A 22,537-nucleotide genomic window follows, 5' to 3' on the forward strand; every position below is an offset into this window, starting at 1 on the left:
ATTCCAGTGTATCCAAGTTTGTGGCTTTCTTTTTGTGGTCCCATTGAATGTCTCCACTCAAAATCTATGACTTTATGTACAAATTAGACAGCTGAAGAGGTTGTCACCCAAAAAAAATCCCCGATGGTATATTTTGTCACAAATATGGAAAACAAATCGCAATTTGCAACATTGGTGAAGCCCTGGGCAATCCCTGGAAAAAGTACACTAAACCCAATTTGTTACAAAGTTTGTAAATAATATTGCAGAATGAACATTTTATTGGCAATATTTGACAAAATTAGTTTCCTTTCTAATATTCATAGAAAAGTGTCTACTTGTTACATTTTCTATTCTACATTATCTTACCTCCAGTGCTACACACATCCTTCCTTCTGCAAGAGATGACAGCATGTGGATGAAGTGGGCATAGGCTACTGGAGTGATCAGCATCTCTCCCTACAATGAGTGACATGGGCTTTGAGTTCGTGGTTTTAACTTTGCAAGGCATTTCTGGAGCATTAGATATGTAAATCTCACAGATAGTTTCCTACAGATGGTACAATCTTCTGAATTTATAATTTCTTTAAAGTAGTACAACTTAGATTACACGGATTTTTACATTTAAAATCAATTTAAGGTTGTTTCATACCTGTAGCTCCCATGAAAAAAAATGAAACAAAATTTGATGATAATCAAGAAAGAATTCTTTAATTTGTTCCACCATTGTAATTCAATTTTATCATCATGTCCAATATTATCAATTACACTTTATCAATTATACTTTACCAATTACACTTATCAATTACACTTTACCAATTACACTTTATCAATTACACTTTATCAATTACACTTTACCAATTACACTTTATCAATTACACTTTATCAATTACACTTTACCAATTACACTTTATCAATTACACTTTATCAATTACACTTTACCAATTACACTTTATCAATTACACTTTACCAATTACACTTTACCAATTACACTTTATCAATTACACTTTATCAATGACACTTCATCAATTACACTTATCAATTACACTTTATCAATGACACTTTATCAATTACACTTTATCAATTACACTTTACCAATTACACTTTACCAATTACACTTTACCAATTACACTTTATCAATGACACTTCATCAATTACACTTATCAATTACACTTTATCAATGACACCTTATCAATGACACTTTATCAATTACACTTATCAATTATTCTTTATCAATTACACTTTATCAATTACACTTTATCAATTACACTTTACCAATTACACTTTATCAATAACACTTTACCAATTACACTTTATCAATTACACTTATCAATTACACTTTATCAATTACACTTATCAATTACACTTTATCAATTACACTTATCAATTACACTTTATCAGTTGCACTTTATCAATGACACTTTATCAATGACACTTTATCAATTACACTTTACCAATTACACTTATCAATTACACTTTATTAATTACACTTTACCAATTACACTTAACCAATTACACTTTATCACTGACACTTTATCAATGCATTATTATTCTTCAAATTCGTTCCAATGAAATGTTTTTAATTCTCTTCATTATGATACATACATTCTGACAAAGGAAAGTAATTGTAATATGATACTCACTCAGCCTTTAATAGGAAACAATGTAGCAATGACTCTTTTACACATATTTAAATTCCGCAAATCTCTATGGTAATGGTATTAATTATTGCAGTAAGACTGCCTATCCTTAGAAATTTTGAGAAATCTGAACATTGGTGAATATTCCCAATTTGCTTTCACTTACGAAACGTGCAAGTCAGTTCCATTTGACAGTTGTTTTTGTTGCAAAAGAATGATTTTAGGATAAATTTGTTTTACTGAATTATTGTCTACCCAGAATCAAATGCTGACATCATCCTAATGTAAACCATGTCAAATGTTTTGTAAGCAAATATAATAAAATGGCTTACAAGGGCCAATGAAACAGTCCGATGTTTCAGACAGTGGTTTTAATCATCCCCCCCCACCAACACTACATCTAAAACATCACACTGTCCTACAGCTCCCTGTCAGACTAAAGCTTCTTCAAAACACTATGGTGAAAGCTTGCACAAAAAGTAGCATATTTGGTAACTTACAACAGCAATGTAAATTTATGATCATTAAGCAAGCACACATAGGTTAACAAAATACTGAAATCTGGATTAAGTATGGCACATGTGTAAAAATAAAAATTACTGTCACTCCTTGTTATCTTGACCTTATTTCTCATGTAAAATTATTTTCAAGATCTGATGATAAATAATGGATGAATTCATCCATCACCACTACAAAAACAATTCATGACTATGACCTTTGATCTAATGATCTCAAATCCTGGCCAGACATTTAGCATGAGGTTAGAGTCAGTAAAATTTTGGAATTATCATAACTACAGGTTCTTGCTATATTATACTGAATCAGATCATGACTATAAGTCTTGGTCTGTACTTGGTCTATTTCAGGATTAATGATCCTGGTCTCTACTCAGTCAGTATCAGAACTAGCCACTTTCAGAACTACAGGTCCTGGTCTGTACTCAAGCAATTCAAGACAATAAGTCCTGGTCTGAACTTGGTCAGTTTCAGGACTATGGGTCCTGGTCTGTACTCAATCAATTTTAGGATTAACGTTCCAGGTCTGTACCCAGTCAGTTTCAGGACTAGAGGTTCTGGTATGTACTAAGTCAGTTTCAGGACTACAGGTCTTACCCTGTATTCATTGTCAGAACTACAGGTCTTACCCTGTATTCATTGTCAGAACTACAGGCCTTACCCTGTATTCATTGTCAGAACTACAGGCCTTACCCTGTATTCATTGTCAGAACTAAGGTCTTACCCTGTATTCATTGTCAGAACTACAGGTCTTACCCTGTATTCATTGTCAGAACTACAGGTCTTACCCTGTATTCATTGTCAGAACTACAGGTCTTACCCTGTATTCATTGTCAGAACTACAGGCCTTACCCTGTATTCATTGTCAGAACTACAGGTCTTACCCTGTATTCATTGTCAGAACTACAGGTCTTACCCTGTATTCATTGTCAGGACTACAGGTCTTACCCTGTATTCATTGTCAGAACTACAGGTCTTACCCTGTATTCATTGTCAGAACTACAGGTCCTACTCTGTGCTCAGTCAGTTCCAAGACTATGGCTCTTGGTCTATATACAACTAGTTTCAGGGCAATGGGTCAGTCAGTTTCATTACAATGGGTTCCAGTCTGCACTAATCGGTTTCAAGACTAAGGGACCTGCTCTGTACTAAATTTCATGGCCACATATTCTAGTCTGTACTCAGTTTTATGACCATAGGTCCAGGTTTGTACTCAGTTCAAGACTATGGGTCCTTGTCTGTACTCAGTTTCAAGGACTACAGGGCTTGGTCTGTACTCAGTCAGTGTCAGGACTAAGGGCCATGGTGGTATTCCATGTTCACTTGTGTGCAAAGTCTGATGACAAAACCATCACCATAATGAGATGACATACATCAGAACTTGACTATTAACTTTCTGATCCAACAGTCTCAATTTCTAGATCCCTGGGGAATTAGTAAGTATAGTTTAATATTGATACACATGCACACAAGAGATATTGCCATTTAAATAATAATTCAAATCAACACTTTGTGAAGAATGTATAACACGATAAGACATTTTGCTACATTTGTTTACAGGGGAGACAAGAAAACCCATATGTCTAAATTTGCATCTAAAAGCCATGGTATAAAACAAGATGATTATCATGGGGATGATACTGTTGTCTTAGACGAGAATGTCAGTATGGTTTTAACCCAGACCTCATCATTGTAAAAAGCTCCTAACACTATCTTCTCTTTAATACAATTTTATGGATCTTCTCCTTTCACCAAAATATGCACCTTCTTTAAGACATGAAATTTTTTTTGACATGATCAACATGTAAAACGTTTAATTCCTATAGTGTTTATTAAATCATGGAGTCCTTTCTGAGAAGAAAAGATACCTTTTCATCCCCAACAGCAGCATCATAGCCACTTGAAACAAGCACAACATCAGGATCAAACTGTGAGATATAGATGTTACCAGGTCAGTGCTGATCATTAGATAATTAAAAAAATATAGGCATACTGGCACTATGTTACACACTACAAAACCAGCTTTCCCAGAAGCTTGCTATATTGAAAAACAAATTCCTAAGTCTTGAAACTTCTATCATTTCTAAAAAATTAAGACATGTTTCTAATGTAATTTTATGTTCATAAAACCATCACCGCCACATCAGTGCATGAAAAATCAGTGTTGCACCTTATCCCATGCTTCCTGCACATTTTTTTGTTCTATGTCCCTCTAATTGTGACCAAGGGTGCCATTTGAGTATGCATTCATCAAGATAAAAATATCATAAAATATGGCATCCATTTATATGTCACCAATGGCCATGGCCAAAGTTGTTAAAGGTGATAACACTAAAGGATGGCAATGAATATCCATTTTAAAACAACGTATTTGGCAATGAAAAGTATTCAGTATTGGTAGTAGTCAACCTATTTGCAATTTAAAGTCTCAGACGATGGGCTCCAGTGTAATGTATTTTTGGATTAAATTCATGCTGATGGTAAGGAAGATTTATTATAATTTGAGGTTGAATTGACAAATGATACTAAATTTAAGCAAAGACACAATTTATCATGTAATTAATTATATTTTTATTTGAAAAGAAAAATAATTAAGAAAATATGTTTATTTCTTATGATAAAAGCTGATAATGAATAAAAACAGGTTCTGGACGTGAAAATTATTAGAAGCAGCTCATTTCAAGTTAACCAGATATTCAACGTTAATTTTTCATGAGTTCTTGAGCACATAATAAAATATTTATTGAAATAATTTACATGCCCATAAGAAAATATCAAAGTACAGTTCAAATGACAAAGTTACCCTGTTAAAACTCAAAGTAAAAAGGTTACCTCCTTTTTTTAGCTCTATTAGTGCATTACATAGGACATAGGACATATTTCTTTGTCCCTTTAAAATAATTTGAGACCTCCAAATTTGGAGGGTGGGGAACATGGGGTTCCTGCCCCTGGAGTCCCAGGTGCAACACTGACAAAGGAAGCACTTAGACTAATGTTGATTTTATGTTCTCTATTTTTAACTATTTTGATATTTATTTTGCCTCTCACATTATGCCAAACTTGACAGCAGCAGATGAGAGAAGTTTCATGACATTTGTTAGCATAAACAATATCTATTCATTGATGCTACTACACATACAATTACATATATGTACATTTCAACAGATCATTTTAATAGAAATCTTCTCTGTGGCACATTTTCTTTTGTTCATATATACAATGCCAATCTCAATCAAGTGGAATTTGTCTCTCCAATAGAATTCTACAAAAAGGAAGTATATTAATCAAATATGATCTAGTTGATATCTCATATTTAAGATAAGTTGCAAAAAGCTAGTGCAAAATCTGGAAAATAGAGATATATCTGAAAAGAAGTGTCTACATAAAAGCGTACATCAACCCAGCTGTACATCTAAAAGAAAAAAAGAACTGATACAAGAACAAGTAGCCAATTTGTATTTGTCTACCTCACATAATTTTTGTTTGAATATCTTAACAAAGATTTTGCCAAAGAGTTTAACCAAACAAAGTTAAAAAATGTGTAATATAAAAATAAAAGGTTCAGTCACAAGGACGGTATCTGGTTCTGGGATCCACCCAATGTATCTAAATATTATATCCGGTCTGGTTTTGCTAAATAGTTTTTCAGCCATCTTGCATGCAAGAAAGTGTGATAGATGACAGACAGCAAAAACCAAGATGTCTCCTTCACCTGGATGGAGAGGTATGGGATGTCACATTTAAAAAAAAACTGCAAAAGTTTACACCAGAGTATACTAAATTTTTACACAATAGAGTACTCTAAATGCTCGCATCACAGAGTACTTTAAATGTTTACACTACATAATACTCTACTATTTTACACCACAGAGTACTCTAAATGTTTACATCACAGAGTACACTAAACTCATTTTAATTATGGTATAATAACTCATAATAATTTAACAAAATGAGTATTTTTTACTTTTGAGCAGACCAGATTTTATTAAATATAATACAACACCACAGAAAGTGACCTGCAAGTTGCACAGTTGTCTGGAACAGACTAGTGGACAACCACAGCTTGGCTAAATGTATTGAATACTCTTTTGGATTTCTTTACTGTGATCAACATTATCAAATTTAGCAGCCAAACTCAGTATGGGATACTTTGGTCACACCAAAATACTTGACTTTTTACAATCTATACTATAATGCTGTTCCAACTGTCTTGTGACCTACATACAGAGGAAGTGTATACAGCCTACTCCAAAAATTGTTTACAGTACTGCCTAGTGCATATAAACGTGGTACATCACAACATTATGGGAAAAATATATGTGCAAAAAAAGTTGAACTAGAATGACAAATGTTATATAATTAATTCTGAATTCAGTTTCAATTTAGTTTACTTTCATAAATATTTGTGGTTAACATTATGTAGTAAGTATCTACCACAGAGAAGGAGATCTCTACGTTATAAATCTGCATCTATGTATGTGTGTGTGTGTGTGTATATGTATGTATATATGTGTGTGTATGTATGTAAGTATGTATGTCTGTCTGTGTGTATGTATGTATGTATGTATGTATAGTAGCATACAGAGTATTGTAAACATATCACATGCAACAAGAACATGCATATGGACTTGTAAGTTAGTTGTGAATAACAATGTTCATATCAATTACATTTTAAAACTGCATATGATAATCAACCAATTTTGTGTCCCTTGTCCAAATTTTTTTTGTTCAGTCAAGAGGCTGTCAAAAATGAAACTTTGGCTTTTATCTTCAGTGAAATAGACAGCTCAGTGCCTGAGGTCTAATGTAACTACCAATCCTTTGAGCAGAAATCAACTCAATGTCTGAGAATCTGCTTAGGTTTGCTAAATGGTTATGGAAAACAATGTCATGTCTTTTCTTAATGTTTTTAGAATTATGCAGGATGTAATGTCCATGAATTGGGACAAAAATTAAGCTTTACAAACGAAAAGGATAAAATTGAAACAGAGCATGTCCATATGCATACAATGACAGTTCCAGAGAATCAAGAGTGACATGATATCAAAAGACTGGATATACGACTGAGGTACCTCTCTGCACCCAATTGCTGCATCATATCCACTTGAAACAAATACTAATTCTGGATCAAACTATAAGTATGATAAACATAATAAATAGCATTAAATATTACAAATATATCCAAAAGTGATGTATCACATGTATTTAAATAAACATAATGGTAATCATTGACTTTTTAATAGTACCAAGTAGAGTCATTCCAGAAAAAAAAAGAGTTAGAAGGCACATATTTTTAAATTTATGTGGCTATTCAGTGGTAATTGAGACTGACCTAAATGTTCTGTACTGACCATCCAAGTAAAATTTCATGGGTGGTGGAATATTTGGAAAAAAGTGCTTTAAATCTTCTCTTCTTATTTCCAGAACATCCCTTAAGCCACGGCTAAAATCTTGTGACTGCTGTTAATACCAACAAATGTATCTTATCTCTTTGCTAATCAAAAGTGCTTCAAGAGTTAGTATGTACACAATATGTAAACAAATATCCATAACTATACGTGGTTTTTAATAAATCTGATAATATTTAAACTTTCATAATTTTAAATAATAAACCTGTAAAATGTAAACAAATCTCTCAGACAGTCTTACAGTATTTAGCCAAACTATCAACATAACATAAACACAATATTTAATGATGTTAGGCAATGATTTTAAAAATAGGGTGATTGTATGCAAAGCCAATAGGTAACCGTTAAAATAGTGTTAAAAATGCATCTGCTACCTGCAACTGCTCAAAAAAACATTTTCTAGCAATTTCAGTTCTGATGCAAACTCAAGATCAAGGTAACTGTGTCAATCTTGCAAGACACGGAGCTTGTGCTGAAAGAGTATTATACAACAAGTGGCTTGAAATATTAAAAGAACCATGAAAAGAAAGTTTTAAATGTGCAAGATGGGGTACCTATTTTTGAAATTCTTTCTCCCTTTGTTCAACTACATAATTTTAGGTAGCAGTTATTTAAGTGTGATTTCTGTTTGAATTCTCTTCATAAAAAGAAGATAGACATGTGAAAATATCACTCTAGTTCTTTATCTAGTGACATAAATAGCAACTTAAACAACGATTTATCCCTCCAGCCAACTAAAGCTATTTCAAATTGCAATTTCACATCCAGTGACTTTTACCACTGATCTACTAATTGTAGACTCAATAGGAAGCAACCTTTTCTCAAATATAATGGTTGATAAAACTTGGCCAGGAAAACTTAAGACTGGATCCAGGAAACTTTACTTATTTTAATAGAAATGAAAAACATTACAGTGCTGGCTACAATGACCTTGACCTTTCACCTCACAGCCTTAAATGAATATGGATCCATCCTACCCAAGTATAAGACATATGGGGTCTGAAAACATCAAAGAAACTTATGCAAAACTGAAAATTACATTTTCCACTCCATTGACATTGACCCTGTACTTGGATATGCCAATATCAATCTGCTTCTACCCAGGGCTAACCTATAAATAGGGTCTGAGAATAAAAGACACTGCAAACTGAAGTTATACTGCCTATTGATGGACAGACTGACAAATAAATGGATGGGCAGATATATATCACTATATTCCATCTTGCACCTTCAGTTGGAGGGGACAACATGTGAATGTAATATGTAAAATATATACCTGAAACTGTAGTGAAATGGATTAACTATCAACCAATAGTGCTCTTTTTGAAACTTGGAAGGTATTTTATTATTAAAATATATAAATTATTTAAATTAATGTGATCAAGAGTGAGGGAAAAACAAACTTAAGCAACTGTAATGGCTTATCTTCACAAATCCCCCAACTTTTATTTAATTGCATATTCCAACCCAAGCCATACACTCCCCACCCCATCCTCTATTACTCACAATAACCTCAGACAGTAACCCAGGGTTCATAATGCAGAAATTGTGATCTTCCTGCAAAGACTGCATACACAGACTATGGTCAGAAAATACTTGAAAATGTCAATGTAATTTTAAATTGTTGCATCTGACATTTTGGTAATATAACTATAAAGTTTGCAAATTTCAAATCAGGATTTTATCAGCAAACAAACAGATGGAGAGATGGGCGGACAGATTGATGGACAGGTGTAGGTATCAATGCTCTGTTAAATCACGAGAATAATTACGGTATAGTTATTAGTACCTACCTCATAAGCTACAGGCATGAGGATCTGCTGGAGTATGGCCAGGTAGTCACAGTCCCGCATTCCTGTCTAGAATAGCATGATGACAGGAAAGAATGACACGGAGTTAGACAAGAAATTGACATTTATCCCTCCACTATGTTAAACATGGTAACCTACCAGAAAATACTAGTACTGAGACACTTATAAAACAATGAGTGGTACTGCTGAAATCAGCACATATTGGGTCATTTGTTTTTTGAAAATGCCACTGAGAATTGTATCACTACAGGCCTATGAAACTGACAGGTTAAAATAGGATTCCCTATTAAATCAAGTCCTATGCATTTATGCAGTTCATTCCTCCATTCATGCAATCAACTAATATCATACACCTGAATTCCCCAATGTTACAACTGACACCCTCAATCAATTAATAAATGTATTGCCAAAAGGGTTACATACCCTGAAACAAGTAATTCTAACCAATATGCATTTTATTTGTGCTTCATTTGCATTTATTCTGCCATATGTATTCCAATAATGTTTGCATTTCAGCTATCATCAACTTAATTTTTATTTACAGTCTTGGAAGTGCATTCTGATTTTGTGTTTATCACCCGTATTCCTTGTGTCCTTTAATTTTTATTAATTTCAGATGCAGTTCATGAAACAGGACTCAGTTCACAAGTAAGAGCCCATATTACCTATGAAAATGTGACTTTTGACCCACCCACCCAGGGACTACAATGAGAATCTGAAACCTTCCTGTCATCTCCTCCTAAAACATCATACTAAATATATTCACTCCCCTCAATCAGTGTTGATGGAGTTCAGGCTACAATAAAATGAGACAGTGGATGGAACGACATGACCTATCACAATATATTTGCCACTGTGAAGATATGAAGAATTACATGGTCTATTACCTTGCAATTATACAAGCATTGTTAAACAAGATTCTGATATTGCATCAAATTTATTCCCTTTCCCCCATAAAGTTATAAAAATAGTTTAAATCCTTCCATGCCTGACCATAAATCAAACACAGGTATTAAATGATGTCTACTTTGTTGGTATACATACTTTGTTCAAAGGAACATTTATATTGTATCCCTTTCCTTCCCCATCTCCAATGTAGTCATAATCTGATTCCCTCAGATGTGGCCAGAACGCTCCATATTCATATCGGTGAATTGAAAAATACAGCACTCTGAAGTGAAATGATTTTAAGGCTTAGTACTTCAGTAAATAAATTATTCGTTCAAAATTAAACTGAAAACCAATGATGGAGAAAACCAAATTGTAAGGACTGACATAATTTTCACTGATACACATGTATTTTCAATCTCAAAGTTTAGCAAGTTAAAAATCTTTCGAAAAATAGAAAATTACTCCTTAGGATTTTTTAAAAAATTTTAAACAAAAGTTTACTTAATTTTCAACAAACGCATCATTCATGAAAAAGTCAAGTTGCAAAGGGAGTTAATTTGCAAATAAAGAAATTTAAAGTAAATCTCTAAACTGATTTAATCAATGGCTTTAAGAGATATCTCTTTAACAAGCTCAGCATATGTATTTTAAAATTTTGCACATCTCAAAGTGAAAAGATCCTTGAAATGTGTTATGACTCTATAGTCATAACCTAACATAATAAAGCAATACCAACAAGTTTGATAAAATGTAACAAATAATTTAACTATCAAAGTTCAAAATGAAAATGCAAGAGGAACATACAGTATTATGAAGTGAATCGAAACTAATCTTGAAAAAGTTCTACTAAAGTCTAAAAGAACGAAAAGGTCCATATACATTTTAGAACCGTAAATTTACTGGTCCACCAAGAATCATGGCACTGTTAAAATGATGTCCAGAACTCCTCTGAATAAGTCACAATAGTTTCAGAATAATAGTATAGTTCAACGACCTGTTTCTATTTCCACTGAATAATCTAAACAAACGTTTTTTCCTCACAAATAATATCTAAATACAACATAAAATACATTGCCAGACTTGATGTTACAACAAGAATACAAGAAATAATAATAACTAGAATTGTCCTGCTTCACAAATGGGTGAACACGCACTTTTTTATTATTACACACACGCACTTTTTTATTATTACACACAAGACAAATTACAAATATAAGAATTCACAGGATTTAACCCATCAAATGGAAGTTGACAATATTCTGCTAACATACCATATAAGTGATCTGTCCAATGGGAAAAAGCCCAAAACTCGTAAACAGATTTACTAATAATTCTATTATCAGTAATTGTCAACACATATGTAAGCATCTATTTATAGATCTTATGCAATTTCACATTCTTTAATTTCTTAAAACAGAACCTATGCACATACACCAAGTTCAGCTATAGATAATCACTACAATTTAGTGTCATGAATAAAAATTACAAACATTAGACAAATCATAAGTTACAAAAAATATACATAACACATGGAACAAATGGTCATAACTCTGTCAAATACAGGCATACATTTGTTTACTGAAGTCATCTCAGAACTTATTAATATGCAATGTATATTAAATATACTCCAAACCTGACAGCAAATATGGACTCCCAAGTGCCTACTGTGTTAATGCCCAATATACATCAAACAATAACCAAGTTGCAGCTTAGTTAAAAATATTAATTTAATAAATATATACCATGTAATACTAACATTTTATTACAAAATAGAAGAATGGCTGATCCCCATGACCAACTGTAGCTGACACAAATGTAAAATTATCACAATTTGCCGTTTCATGTCCTGCGACCATGACTTTTGATCTATTGATCACAGACTCAACAGGGCTGCATTTTCTCAAATGTAATATAACAGTGAAGTTGATAAAACTGCATGTGGGAAACTTGAGGAAAGTAAACTTATCATGTGGAACAAACAATGACAATTTTAGCTCATGTGACCTTGACCTCTGACTCTGGGCTTTGATTCTAGAAACAAAAAGTGTAGGCAACAACTTACGAAGTCTGATGAATACTGAACGCAGGAAAATTAACTAATCAAGTGGAAACCCAAATGAATTACAATGATATATCCAGTGACCCTGACCTTAAACCTCATGACCTCTCATACTCAGAATCAACAGGGAGATGCCGAAGCCCCAAGTGTAGTCTACCTGTAAAGTTTATGGGTCAAGTAAACTAGAATTAACAAGCCAAAAGAAAAAGCATATTTTCAGCTCCAGTGAGCTTGATCATGGACTCAGAAACCCCCAAAGCTTACTGGCCTTTGTCTCGACCCATGGATAAGATGCATATGGTATTTGAAAATAAGCGACTACAGCAAACAAAAGTAATACTGAAGAAGCCATCTTGTCTATGGATGAAAAGACTGATGGAAAGACAGAATGGCATCACTATTGCAAAGTTCCAAAGAACCTTTGGTCAGGAAAATAAAAAAAAATATGTTGCACATAAGAACATTTACAAAAATATAATGCTTAGTGATTTTGTTAACATATCTACTAGAAATCAGAAGTTGTTTTAGAAACCTTTGCAAATTAAAGAATAATTATAAATTTTGATGAAATGTTCAATATTTTTTTAAGTGTGTCCAAGGCAACCAGTTGCTGTTAGTTGTTGTTCTTTTACCTTGGATCATTGTAAAACATCTGCTGGGTGGCTTGTCCATGATGAACATCCCAGTCCACAATCAATACCCTGCAGAAAAATTAAAATAAACACATGCCCATAAAAAGTCTGAAATCCTGCATCCTCTTACTTTGAAAAGTTATAACTTTATTTATGCCCACAAAATAAATATACCCCCAGAACAAAAGGTCAAATTACAAAAGGTTTACAAACATATAAATATTTTAAAAGATTCCTCTAATGGCAGGAAAATCAAATCAGGACATATAAATATGAATACCAACATGGCTTTCAATTTGTATTTGTCCACATTAAGTGGTTTTCACTTAATCATGCCAACAAGATGTCCAAAATAGGCACCATATTGAGTGGTTTTCACTTAATCATGCCAACAAGATGTTCAAAATAGGCACCATACTGAGTGGTTTTTACTTAATCATGCCAACAAGATGTTCAAAATAGACACCATACTGAGTGGTTTTTACTTAATCATGCCAACAATATGTTCAAAATAGACACCATAGTGAGTGGTTTTTACTTAATCATGCCAACAAGATGTTCAAAATAGGCACCATACTGAGTGGTGTTTACTTAATCATGCCAACAAGATGTTCAAAATAGGCATCATACTGAGTGGTTTTCACTTAATCATGCCAACAAGATGTTCAAAATAGACACCATATTGAGTGGTTTTCACTTAATCATGCCAACAAGATGTTCAAAATAGACACCATATTGAGTGGTTTTTACTTAATCATGCCAACAAGATGTTAAAAAAGGCACCATATTGAGTGGTGTTTACTTAATCATGCCAACAAGATGTTCAAAATAGGCACCATATTGAGTGGTTTTTACTTAATCATGCCAACAAGATGTTCAAAATAGGCACCATATTGAGTGGTTTTTACTTAATCATGCCAACAAGATGTTCAAAAATGGTACCACATTAAGTGGTTTTTACTTAATCATGCCAACAATATGTTCAAAATAGGCACCATATTGAGTGGTTTTTACTTAATCATGCCAGCAAGATGTTAAAAAAGGCACCATATTGAGTGGTGTTTACTTAATCATGCCAACAATCTGTTCAAAATAGGCACCATATTGAGTGGTTTTTACTTAATCATGCCTGCAAGATGTTAAAAAAGGCACCATATTGAGTGGTGTTTACTGAATCACGCCAGCAAGATGTTAAAAAAGGCACCATATTGAGTGGTGTTTACTTAATCATGCCAACAATATGTTCTAAATAGGCACCATATTGAGTGGTTTTCACTTAATCATGCCAACAAGATGTTCAAAAATGCCACCATATTGAGTGGTGTTTACTTAATCATGCCAACAATATGTTCAAAAAAGTCAAAAGTACACAAATGTGCTAAAAGGTGAAAAATGGTAGTAAAAGCTTTAAAATTTTAACAGGTGATATATATATATATATGCATATCATTATGCAATGCAAATTTCAATTGACTATGCAGATCAGTTTTGTGATGTCTTGTTGCAAGCTTTAAGACAAATGGATAAAGAGGGACAAATCACAATCTAATAAAATTTTAAAAAATAATCTGAGGTGAAAAAACCCTGTATATCTGGATGATGTATTGTAAATCAATATGAACACTTAGATATCACCCTAATTGAATTTAATACAACAACCCCATAAAAAGTAATTATACATGTAATATACGGACAAAAACATCTTGATACACATTTTTTCACCTGCTGTAAACAAGCTCCAGGGGCTGGCAACAATTGTTAATTATAACAAACTAAAACTGATTAAAACAGACATAAAATGATGACATAAATCACTCTTCTGTTACTGTAGTATCACTTGTTTTCATTGGGCTCAATTTTCGTGGTTTTGTAAAAAAAAAGGGCATTTTCATGAACTTAAATTCGTGGTTCTGGCTGTCAAAGTTTGCATATTAGTAGGTATTTAATTTCATGGTTTAACCTCTACAAATACCTACAAAATTTTTTTAAAAAAAAATAACACTGTGCTGATGTTCAAAAAAGTCAAAACTATGCTGATGTTCAAAAAATTAAAAAGTACACAAATGTTCAGTCACTTTAGTGTTTAAAGAATACTACCACCGGTATAAGCACAAATCAAAGACCTGGCAAGTTCAATATTTATACAGTGTTTTCGACAATGTGAATAACATCAGTCAAATCCGACACAGCCAACAACACTAAAACAATACTTCCATCTCTATGAGCACAAATAAAACACCTGTCAAGATAAATCACTTTCACTATGTTTTTGTTTGAGTGCTCAACATCAAAAAGAAGCTGAAGCTGCCAACAACACTAGGCCAATCGGTTATTAAAGTACATATGAATAATCTCTTACTTAAACCACTGTCCATCAAGTTGCACCATCAATATTTGATTTGTTTAGAGCCCATCAAATGCGAAGAAGATATATATTGAAAGACAGTGGAATCACTCCTTTGTTTGTGTCTGCCCCTTGTACAGACCGACTTCAACCACTAGACTTGACAGCAAATAAAGAGTACAAAGAAGAATTAAAGTCACACTTCCACCAGTGGTATGTTAAACAGGTCATGGATGCCATTACGAAAAAAGATGTTACTGGTGACAATCAGTGCACAGTATTAGATAACCTTGCAACCTCATCAATCAAGCCAATTCACAATGAATGGATAATTGCAGCTCATGCGACAATGAGTGAAAGATCGGACCTAATTAGCAATGGTTTTGAGAAAGCTGGACTTGTTTAATTCAGTAATCAGTAATTGGGGGAATATTTACCTGAGAAGCATTTTTGAGTACCACGAGACTTGACATGATGCTGATACAGTGGCTTTGTCCAAAAATCCGTGAAGTGTGAGCTTAATACACTGCTGTAATTAGTGTATATACATGGTGTTTCATTAATAATAGTGTTTCAAGAAATAGTTATAGTATTTTACAGGATTTTGTTCTTTTGGATCAAAAATGCATGGAAAAAATGAATCGTGGTTTCAGAAGGGTTTAAATATTTCAAAAATAATTGTACTCAAATGAAAGATTGATTTGAATAAGTATTAAATTTAATTTTCATATACTGTTATTTTGTAAAAAATTTTCTTTCATTTTCAGTATTACTATTGTTTGAATACCTTATGCATTTTCTCTATTTTCTCTCTATCCTTACTTACCTCACATATCGATTTAAGGCAGTGAGTGTAAAATTACAGCTATCGGATACCTTATTGAATGTGTGCATTGAAACAATATAAAATGATTTATAATTCTTGTTTCAAAAGGTTAAAATAAAAAATAAAACAAACACATGTAAAAGCTAATATTTAATTACCAGATTACAGTACTGACCTTGACTTATCAAATACTAGTAGCTGTGTTAATCTCTAGGAATGAAACACTGTAAGAAAATGGGGGGTCATCATCCTATGTGGCTCATTGGAGGGGGGGTAAATTCGCGGTTCGGGGCAACAATGAAAACCAAGAAAATTGGTCCCCCATGAAAATTGATGACACTACATTATTTCAGTAAATCTGATTAACTTGAATACTATATAAACATACTCTAATTTCTTTCAAATTTGACCAAATAAATACTACATAAACATACTCTAATTTCTTTCAAATTTGACCAAATAAATACTATATAAACATACTCTAATTTCTTTCAAATTTGACCAAATAAATACTATATAAACATACTCTAATTTCTTTCAAATTTGACCAAATAAATACTACATAAACATACTCTAATTTCTTTCAAGTTTGACCAAATAAATACTACATAAACATACTCTAATTTCTTTCAAATTTGACCAAATAAATACTATATAAACATACTCTAATTTCTTTCAAATTTGACCAAATAAATACTACATAAACATACTCTAATTTCTTTCAAATTTGACAAAATAAATTTTCAATTTGTTCATAAACAAATCCAGTGCAATTTCTCATCTGACAAGGGCTTTTATGTTTATTCAATATTAAAGTCTGGAAGTTGTTCAACAACTTTGATTTTCTCATGCATAGGCTCAAACAAAAAAAATTATAAAAGCCTGCAAACAGCAAAAGCAACTTTTGTTTACCGCTTTAGTCCAAGACTGTCCACAGCATGTTTAGCAGCAATGGCTACATTGTTGAAGAAACAAAATCCACAAAATTCTTCTGCCATGGCATGGTGTCCGGGGGGACTAAATGAATGATAAGATTGTTTTTATTGTTGATGACGATGGAAATGATGATGACAATAACTAGAAGAACAAAAACCTCAACAACAATGACAATAATAAATAGCGAGATCTATGCAACAAAACACCATGTTTCCACATATTTATAATTATACATACCCCCCTTCGTCTCTTCACTCCCCTCACCAAGTTGTGTGACAATACCAAAGTACACACGCACGCATACACTACTACCAGTGTATCAGGTGCATCCCATGTTCCCATCTGACAAGAGACCCAAGTGGGATTGTAACCACTCAACAGGCTGACAAATAGCCAAATGCATGAGCAATGGGCCAAGAAATCTGGGTCAGTAGAATGCTTTCTGTTGAAATTTCTTCCAATGCTGTTGACTATATAGCTTATGGTAACATTGTGTTTCAAGGTTTCACTTATTTTTCTATCTCTATCCATATCTGATGGTATTATCATTGATCCGATAATGATGGCCCCTATGGCATGAGTCTTTGTGTCAAAGTTGGTTAAATTCTGTTCAGCAGAATGTTTTTCTACTAAACGCCATGTGAGTCAAGATACTTCCTGTAAAGTTTGGCAAAATTATGAAAAGCATTTTTGCGAAGTTGTTGTTTACAATTTTCTATTTTTGGTAACAGCAGCGGATTTGATGGTTGATCATTATTTTTGTACAAATTTGAAAATTCTTCAAGTCATGTGATTTCTATCAAGTTTCATAAAATTTTATTCAGCAGATTTAGAGACGTATTCTAAAGGTATTTATCATAGCATTCTAAAGGTATTTATCAGACATCATAGTGATATGACTAAAATTGTTAAAGTTACATTAAAAATACACATACACACAATCAATTCTTATCATCAGTGTTGCTTAAAGGTTTTTCTATTTATTTTTGTAATACATGTAGCAACTTTTCTATTTTTAGTAACAGTGGCCATATTTGAATGTGGATCAAAATCGTTTGTACAAACTTAAAGATCATTCTGCCATGATGAGTGTGTGTGTGTGTGATTTGGATTTTTAACATAGCTTTAACAATTTTTCAGTCATATCGCTATGATGTCTGTAGTGTGACAATTTATACTGATGTCTAGCACTGGGGCATCATGCCGCAGTCATGTAGTATGATGTCTCACCCAGTCACATTATCCTCACACCAGACCGACCAGTCCTAACACTAACCTCTTAATGCTGAGCACCAAGCAAGGCAGCCGTTAGTACCATTTTTACAAGTCTTTGGTATGACTCAGCTGGGGATCTAACCCATGACCTCCCACATCTGAGGCTAACACTCTAACCACTAGGCCATCGGCTGCCATGATGATAGTTTAAGTTTAATCTGATAAAATTTTGTTCAATGGATTTTTTTAGAGATGGTGAAGAGTTTTAAATACAAATTACAGATGGACACCAGATGCACAATGAACACAGCGCCATACCATGAGCTCATTTTAGCCTTATGGTCATGTCAACTAACCATAACATTGAAAATAATGGTCACAATAGGAGATAGCAATTGTACAGCACTAACAGCAACTGTACACTCACCTGTAATTTTTGGAAAGCATACATAGTGTTACTTTCCCTTTGTTCATTGCAAAGTTGTGAAGTGCTCAATAGTTAAAAACAAACCCAGTTTTTATAAGCAGTGAACCATTCTAAGACAAGTCATACAATAATACACATGAAACTGACACAGGAAAATTGGCATGACTGAATCTCAGAATTTGTAAACATTACCTGCTGCTATACTGTAAGTCATTTATCAGGTTTGCCTGTGTGGCAAATATGAATGTCATAAAAGAATTTTTTTAAAGAATAAAAACAATAATACTTTTGTTTGATATTAATGATACTTACCGTATTTCATGTAACTTATTGTACATGAAAAAATAATTATTAATTTCACTATGAAAAATTATATGTAAAATAAATAATTATCATTTGGTGGTACTGACCATGTAGTAAAAATAAAGAGATTGTACCTGAACAAGTTCTATGGAACACACGCTACTCTACAACCTAACAGTACAAACATACAAAGTAAATGTACATTTTCTGTCTCAATCTTTTCTCAACTCAAGAATCTAATTACAATAAAAATAAAAGCATGGAAAAAGATCTATTTTGTTCTTAGTGAACGAGAGAGAGAGAGGATTATGTCAGTGTGCTAGCTCATCTGCATTTGGAGTATATGTAGCTGTTATGTTGTGTAATGTTGGCAAAATGATTAAGATGGTTTGAACATGTATTAGTTATGGGTATTATTTATTGGTAAATTGAATGCAACAATACGAGTCCAATTTGTCAAGAAATTAACTGCAACTTGTATTTGATCAGCAACAATAATCTCATTTTCAAACTGCAATAAAAAATAAAGGACATGAAATCACGTTTTAGTTAATGCAGATGAGCAGACACACATGTGAAAGAGAGAGATAGAGAGATGAAACAAAAAATTTTGCCAGTGTACAAGACGATATTTATTCAAGGTGGTTTTTTATTTTGTAGCTTTTGCATAGAGAAAAAAAGACTACTTTCAGTTATCTGATGATTGTGATAATCCTCATCTATTACGACCCTACTATATTCCATTATCAATAAACACCGCTAAATCAACAATTCATTCTTGTTTTAATTGCGATATACATTGTCACAACAACCACATGGCTATGCAGTGTTATTTACATGGTAATTAAACATGCTTAGAGCTTGGATTATCCAGCTGAAACCAGATTGATGGCAAGAATGGACAGAAGAGGTCAAATCAGCAAGGCTGCCAGTAGGGAAATGAGGCTCTCTTTAGGGAAATGAAAATCTGTCAATGTGCTATTGAAGCCGTTGTCCACACAGCAGATGTTATAAGGACAAGCAATCACATGCATTACTTGCTATTCAAACTCACAAATAAAGATAATAGTGAGGTATATCATAGAATAGATTTGCAATAAGACTAGTTGACCAATGGTCTGTGGTCTTCACTTTAGCATGTATTGAGATGTAATTTTTGTTGGAGAAATCGAAGGACTTCTGAACTCATTTTAAAATGCACATGGTGTTTTGTTATGGTGATGGACTTAATAAGGAGAACTAATTAACAATAATACTTAAAGGTATGGTCTGTGAAGTCTTTTGTCCATTTGTTAATAAACACCAGTAGATATTGTAATGACAAAAAAAGAGCTTATGCACATGGGCACCCACAGGATTTTTTGGCGGGGGTGGGGGTGGGGGTGGGGGAGGGGCAGTCATTCACAGCCAGGAGAGAGGAGAGTTAGTATATTACGCAGTCTGAAACATAAGCTGATATTTGCTAAGCGTTTGTAACTAAATCTTGTGAAATATTTTCAGCTTCATTTGCATGATTAAACTTCTCACAGAATATATATATATATATATATATATATATATATACACACACATATATATGCAGTATAATTCTGGGGGACCTTGTGACACCCCTTGACCTATGTTGCAGGCGCCCATACTTGTGCATCAATCTTTTTATTTTTTAACCAACAATTAATTATTAATTTTTGTAAAAACAAAATGGCAATACAGTATTTTTTATATTTTTTGCAAAAGTAAATTGTCTTAGTATAAATTTTTTGTCTAATAATTTAATGATTTTTTTTTGAAAAATACAAAGTGATATGTATGAAAAATTATGATACATTTAAATAATTATTATCTTGATAAACAGATTGTGTATCAAAAATTGAAGGGTATAAAAAAATACATAAAATATGTTATTTTGATTTGCAGGTTACTTTCAAGGAAATCTTGAATAAGCATTCTCCAGCAATTTGATGTAAACTTTCTAACCACTCACCGAACAAGAGCAAATCCATTTCTGATCTGCAAGTAAGAACATTATACTATTATTTTGATTCTAAGAAACAAGGTCATGTTTAATTATGAACCTAATACCATTAAAAATAACTTGATTAGATTTTCACTTTGAAGTTGTCAATAAAATATGAATAAATAAGCACTCTGACAAGATTAATGGATGCACCCATTATTAAAAGAAATATGAGAAAATGTGCATTCTGACAAGACTGATGGATGCACTCATTATTAAAAGGAATAGGAGTAAATGTGCATTCTGACAAGACTAATGGATGCACCCATTATTAAAAGGAATAGGAGTAAATGTGCATTCTGACAAGACTAATGGATGCACTCATTATTAAAAGGAATAGGAGTAAATATGGATTCTGACAAGACTAACGGATGCACTCATTATTAAAAGGAATAGGAGTAAATATGGATTCTGATAAGACTAATGGATGCACTCATTATTAAAAGGAACAGGAGTAAATATGGATTCTGACAAGACTAATGGATGCACTCATTATTAAAAGGAATAGGAGTCAATATGCATTCTGACAAGACTAATGGATGCACTCATTATTAAAAGGAATAGGAGTCAATATGCATTCTGACAAGACTAATGGATGCACTCATTATTAAAAGGAATATTTAGTAAATACGCATTCTGACAAGACTTATTTGATGCCCTCATATCAAAAGGAATGAGTAAAAATGCATTCCGACAAGATTAATGGATGCACTTGGAAATGAGTTTCACACCAACAAAATTTTAAAGCTTTACATGTTAAAAAAAGCAATAATTACTCAAACAAAACTGAAAAAACTAGTTAAATATTGACCTTCACTCTGTAAAATATTATTGAACAAAACTGCATGATATAGAAAAAAGGAACTAAAATCAGACAATTTAAATATGCAAGTCCAAAAGATAAGAACAATCTTTAAGGAGTTATGTTGTTGTCAGATAAAGTGAAGGTGACCCTCTGCAGGAATCCAATCTACACGATCCCATAACCAACGAGAGCCCAATGAGTCTATACAAGAGTGCATCAGAACTCTTGTCCAGCTCTTCTGCACAATGACATACATTTGTCAGTAGAAATGAGACTTTAAACAAAAAGAGAAAACTGGAGAACCAGTTACAGAATGCACAGAACTGAAGCGTTTGCTACCATCCCAATCAAATTCTGCTTTATAAAGAAGTGAGAAAACTTCATTCCAAATTGTGAAATTAAAGAAAAGGCTGACTACCTCCAAGAGTGTGGAAAAACATTCACAAATAAAGTATTAAATTGCAAGACCATTAATTCAGTTTCTGCAGGAAAATGGATAAATCTAAAACACATTTATGAACCTCAAATATAAATTAAAACTAAGAGGACATTGTACCACATGTAAGTCATCTATTTACTCACCTGCACTAAATGTGGTAAACAATATGTAGGTGAGATTAAAAGGGAATTCCTAGTGAGAATAAAAGAATGCCTGAAGGATATCTGTAATCATAAAGATTCCCCAGTAACTAAGCATTTTAATTTATCTGACCACAATGAAGATCATGTTAA

The 22,537-nt window shown here is 32.9% G+C and overlaps 1 protein-coding gene across 5 annotated transcripts in view; it reads right to left on the bottom strand.

The window, feature by feature from the left end:
- LOC149787571 (protein deacetylase HDAC6-like) overlaps positions 1-22,537 on the bottom strand; it is a 548,042-nt gene that overhangs the window by 492,976 nt on the left and 32,529 nt on the right. For 4 of the 5 annotated variants that reach the window (XM_089973727.1, XM_089973729.1, XM_089973730.1 and 1 more), the window contains exons 8-14: positions 20,968-20,993; positions 17,018-17,122; positions 12,936-13,004; positions 10,398-10,524; positions 9,336-9,401; positions 7,207-7,266; positions 349-438 (exon numbers count right to left, since the gene is read on the bottom strand). In XM_089973727.1, the coding sequence (XP_089829853.1) occupies positions 349-438; positions 7,207-7,266; positions 9,336-9,401; positions 10,398-10,524; positions 12,936-13,004; positions 17,018-17,122; positions 20,968-20,993 (543 nt within the window). Of the gene's footprint in view, positions 1-348; positions 439-4,002; positions 4,063-7,206; positions 7,267-9,335; positions 9,402-10,397; positions 10,525-12,935; positions 13,005-17,017; positions 17,123-20,967; positions 20,994-22,537 lie in introns of all 5 variants that reach the window. The other variant, XM_089973728.1, reaches the window with a different exon arrangement.

The sequence above is a fragment of the Sinohyriopsis cumingii genome, chromosome 11 (genome assembly GCF_028554795.1).
Source record: "Sinohyriopsis cumingii isolate HCF-2022 chromosome 11, ASM2855479v2, whole genome shotgun sequence".
Lineage (NCBI taxonomy): Eukaryota > Metazoa > Mollusca > Bivalvia > Unionida > Unionidae > Sinohyriopsis > Sinohyriopsis cumingii.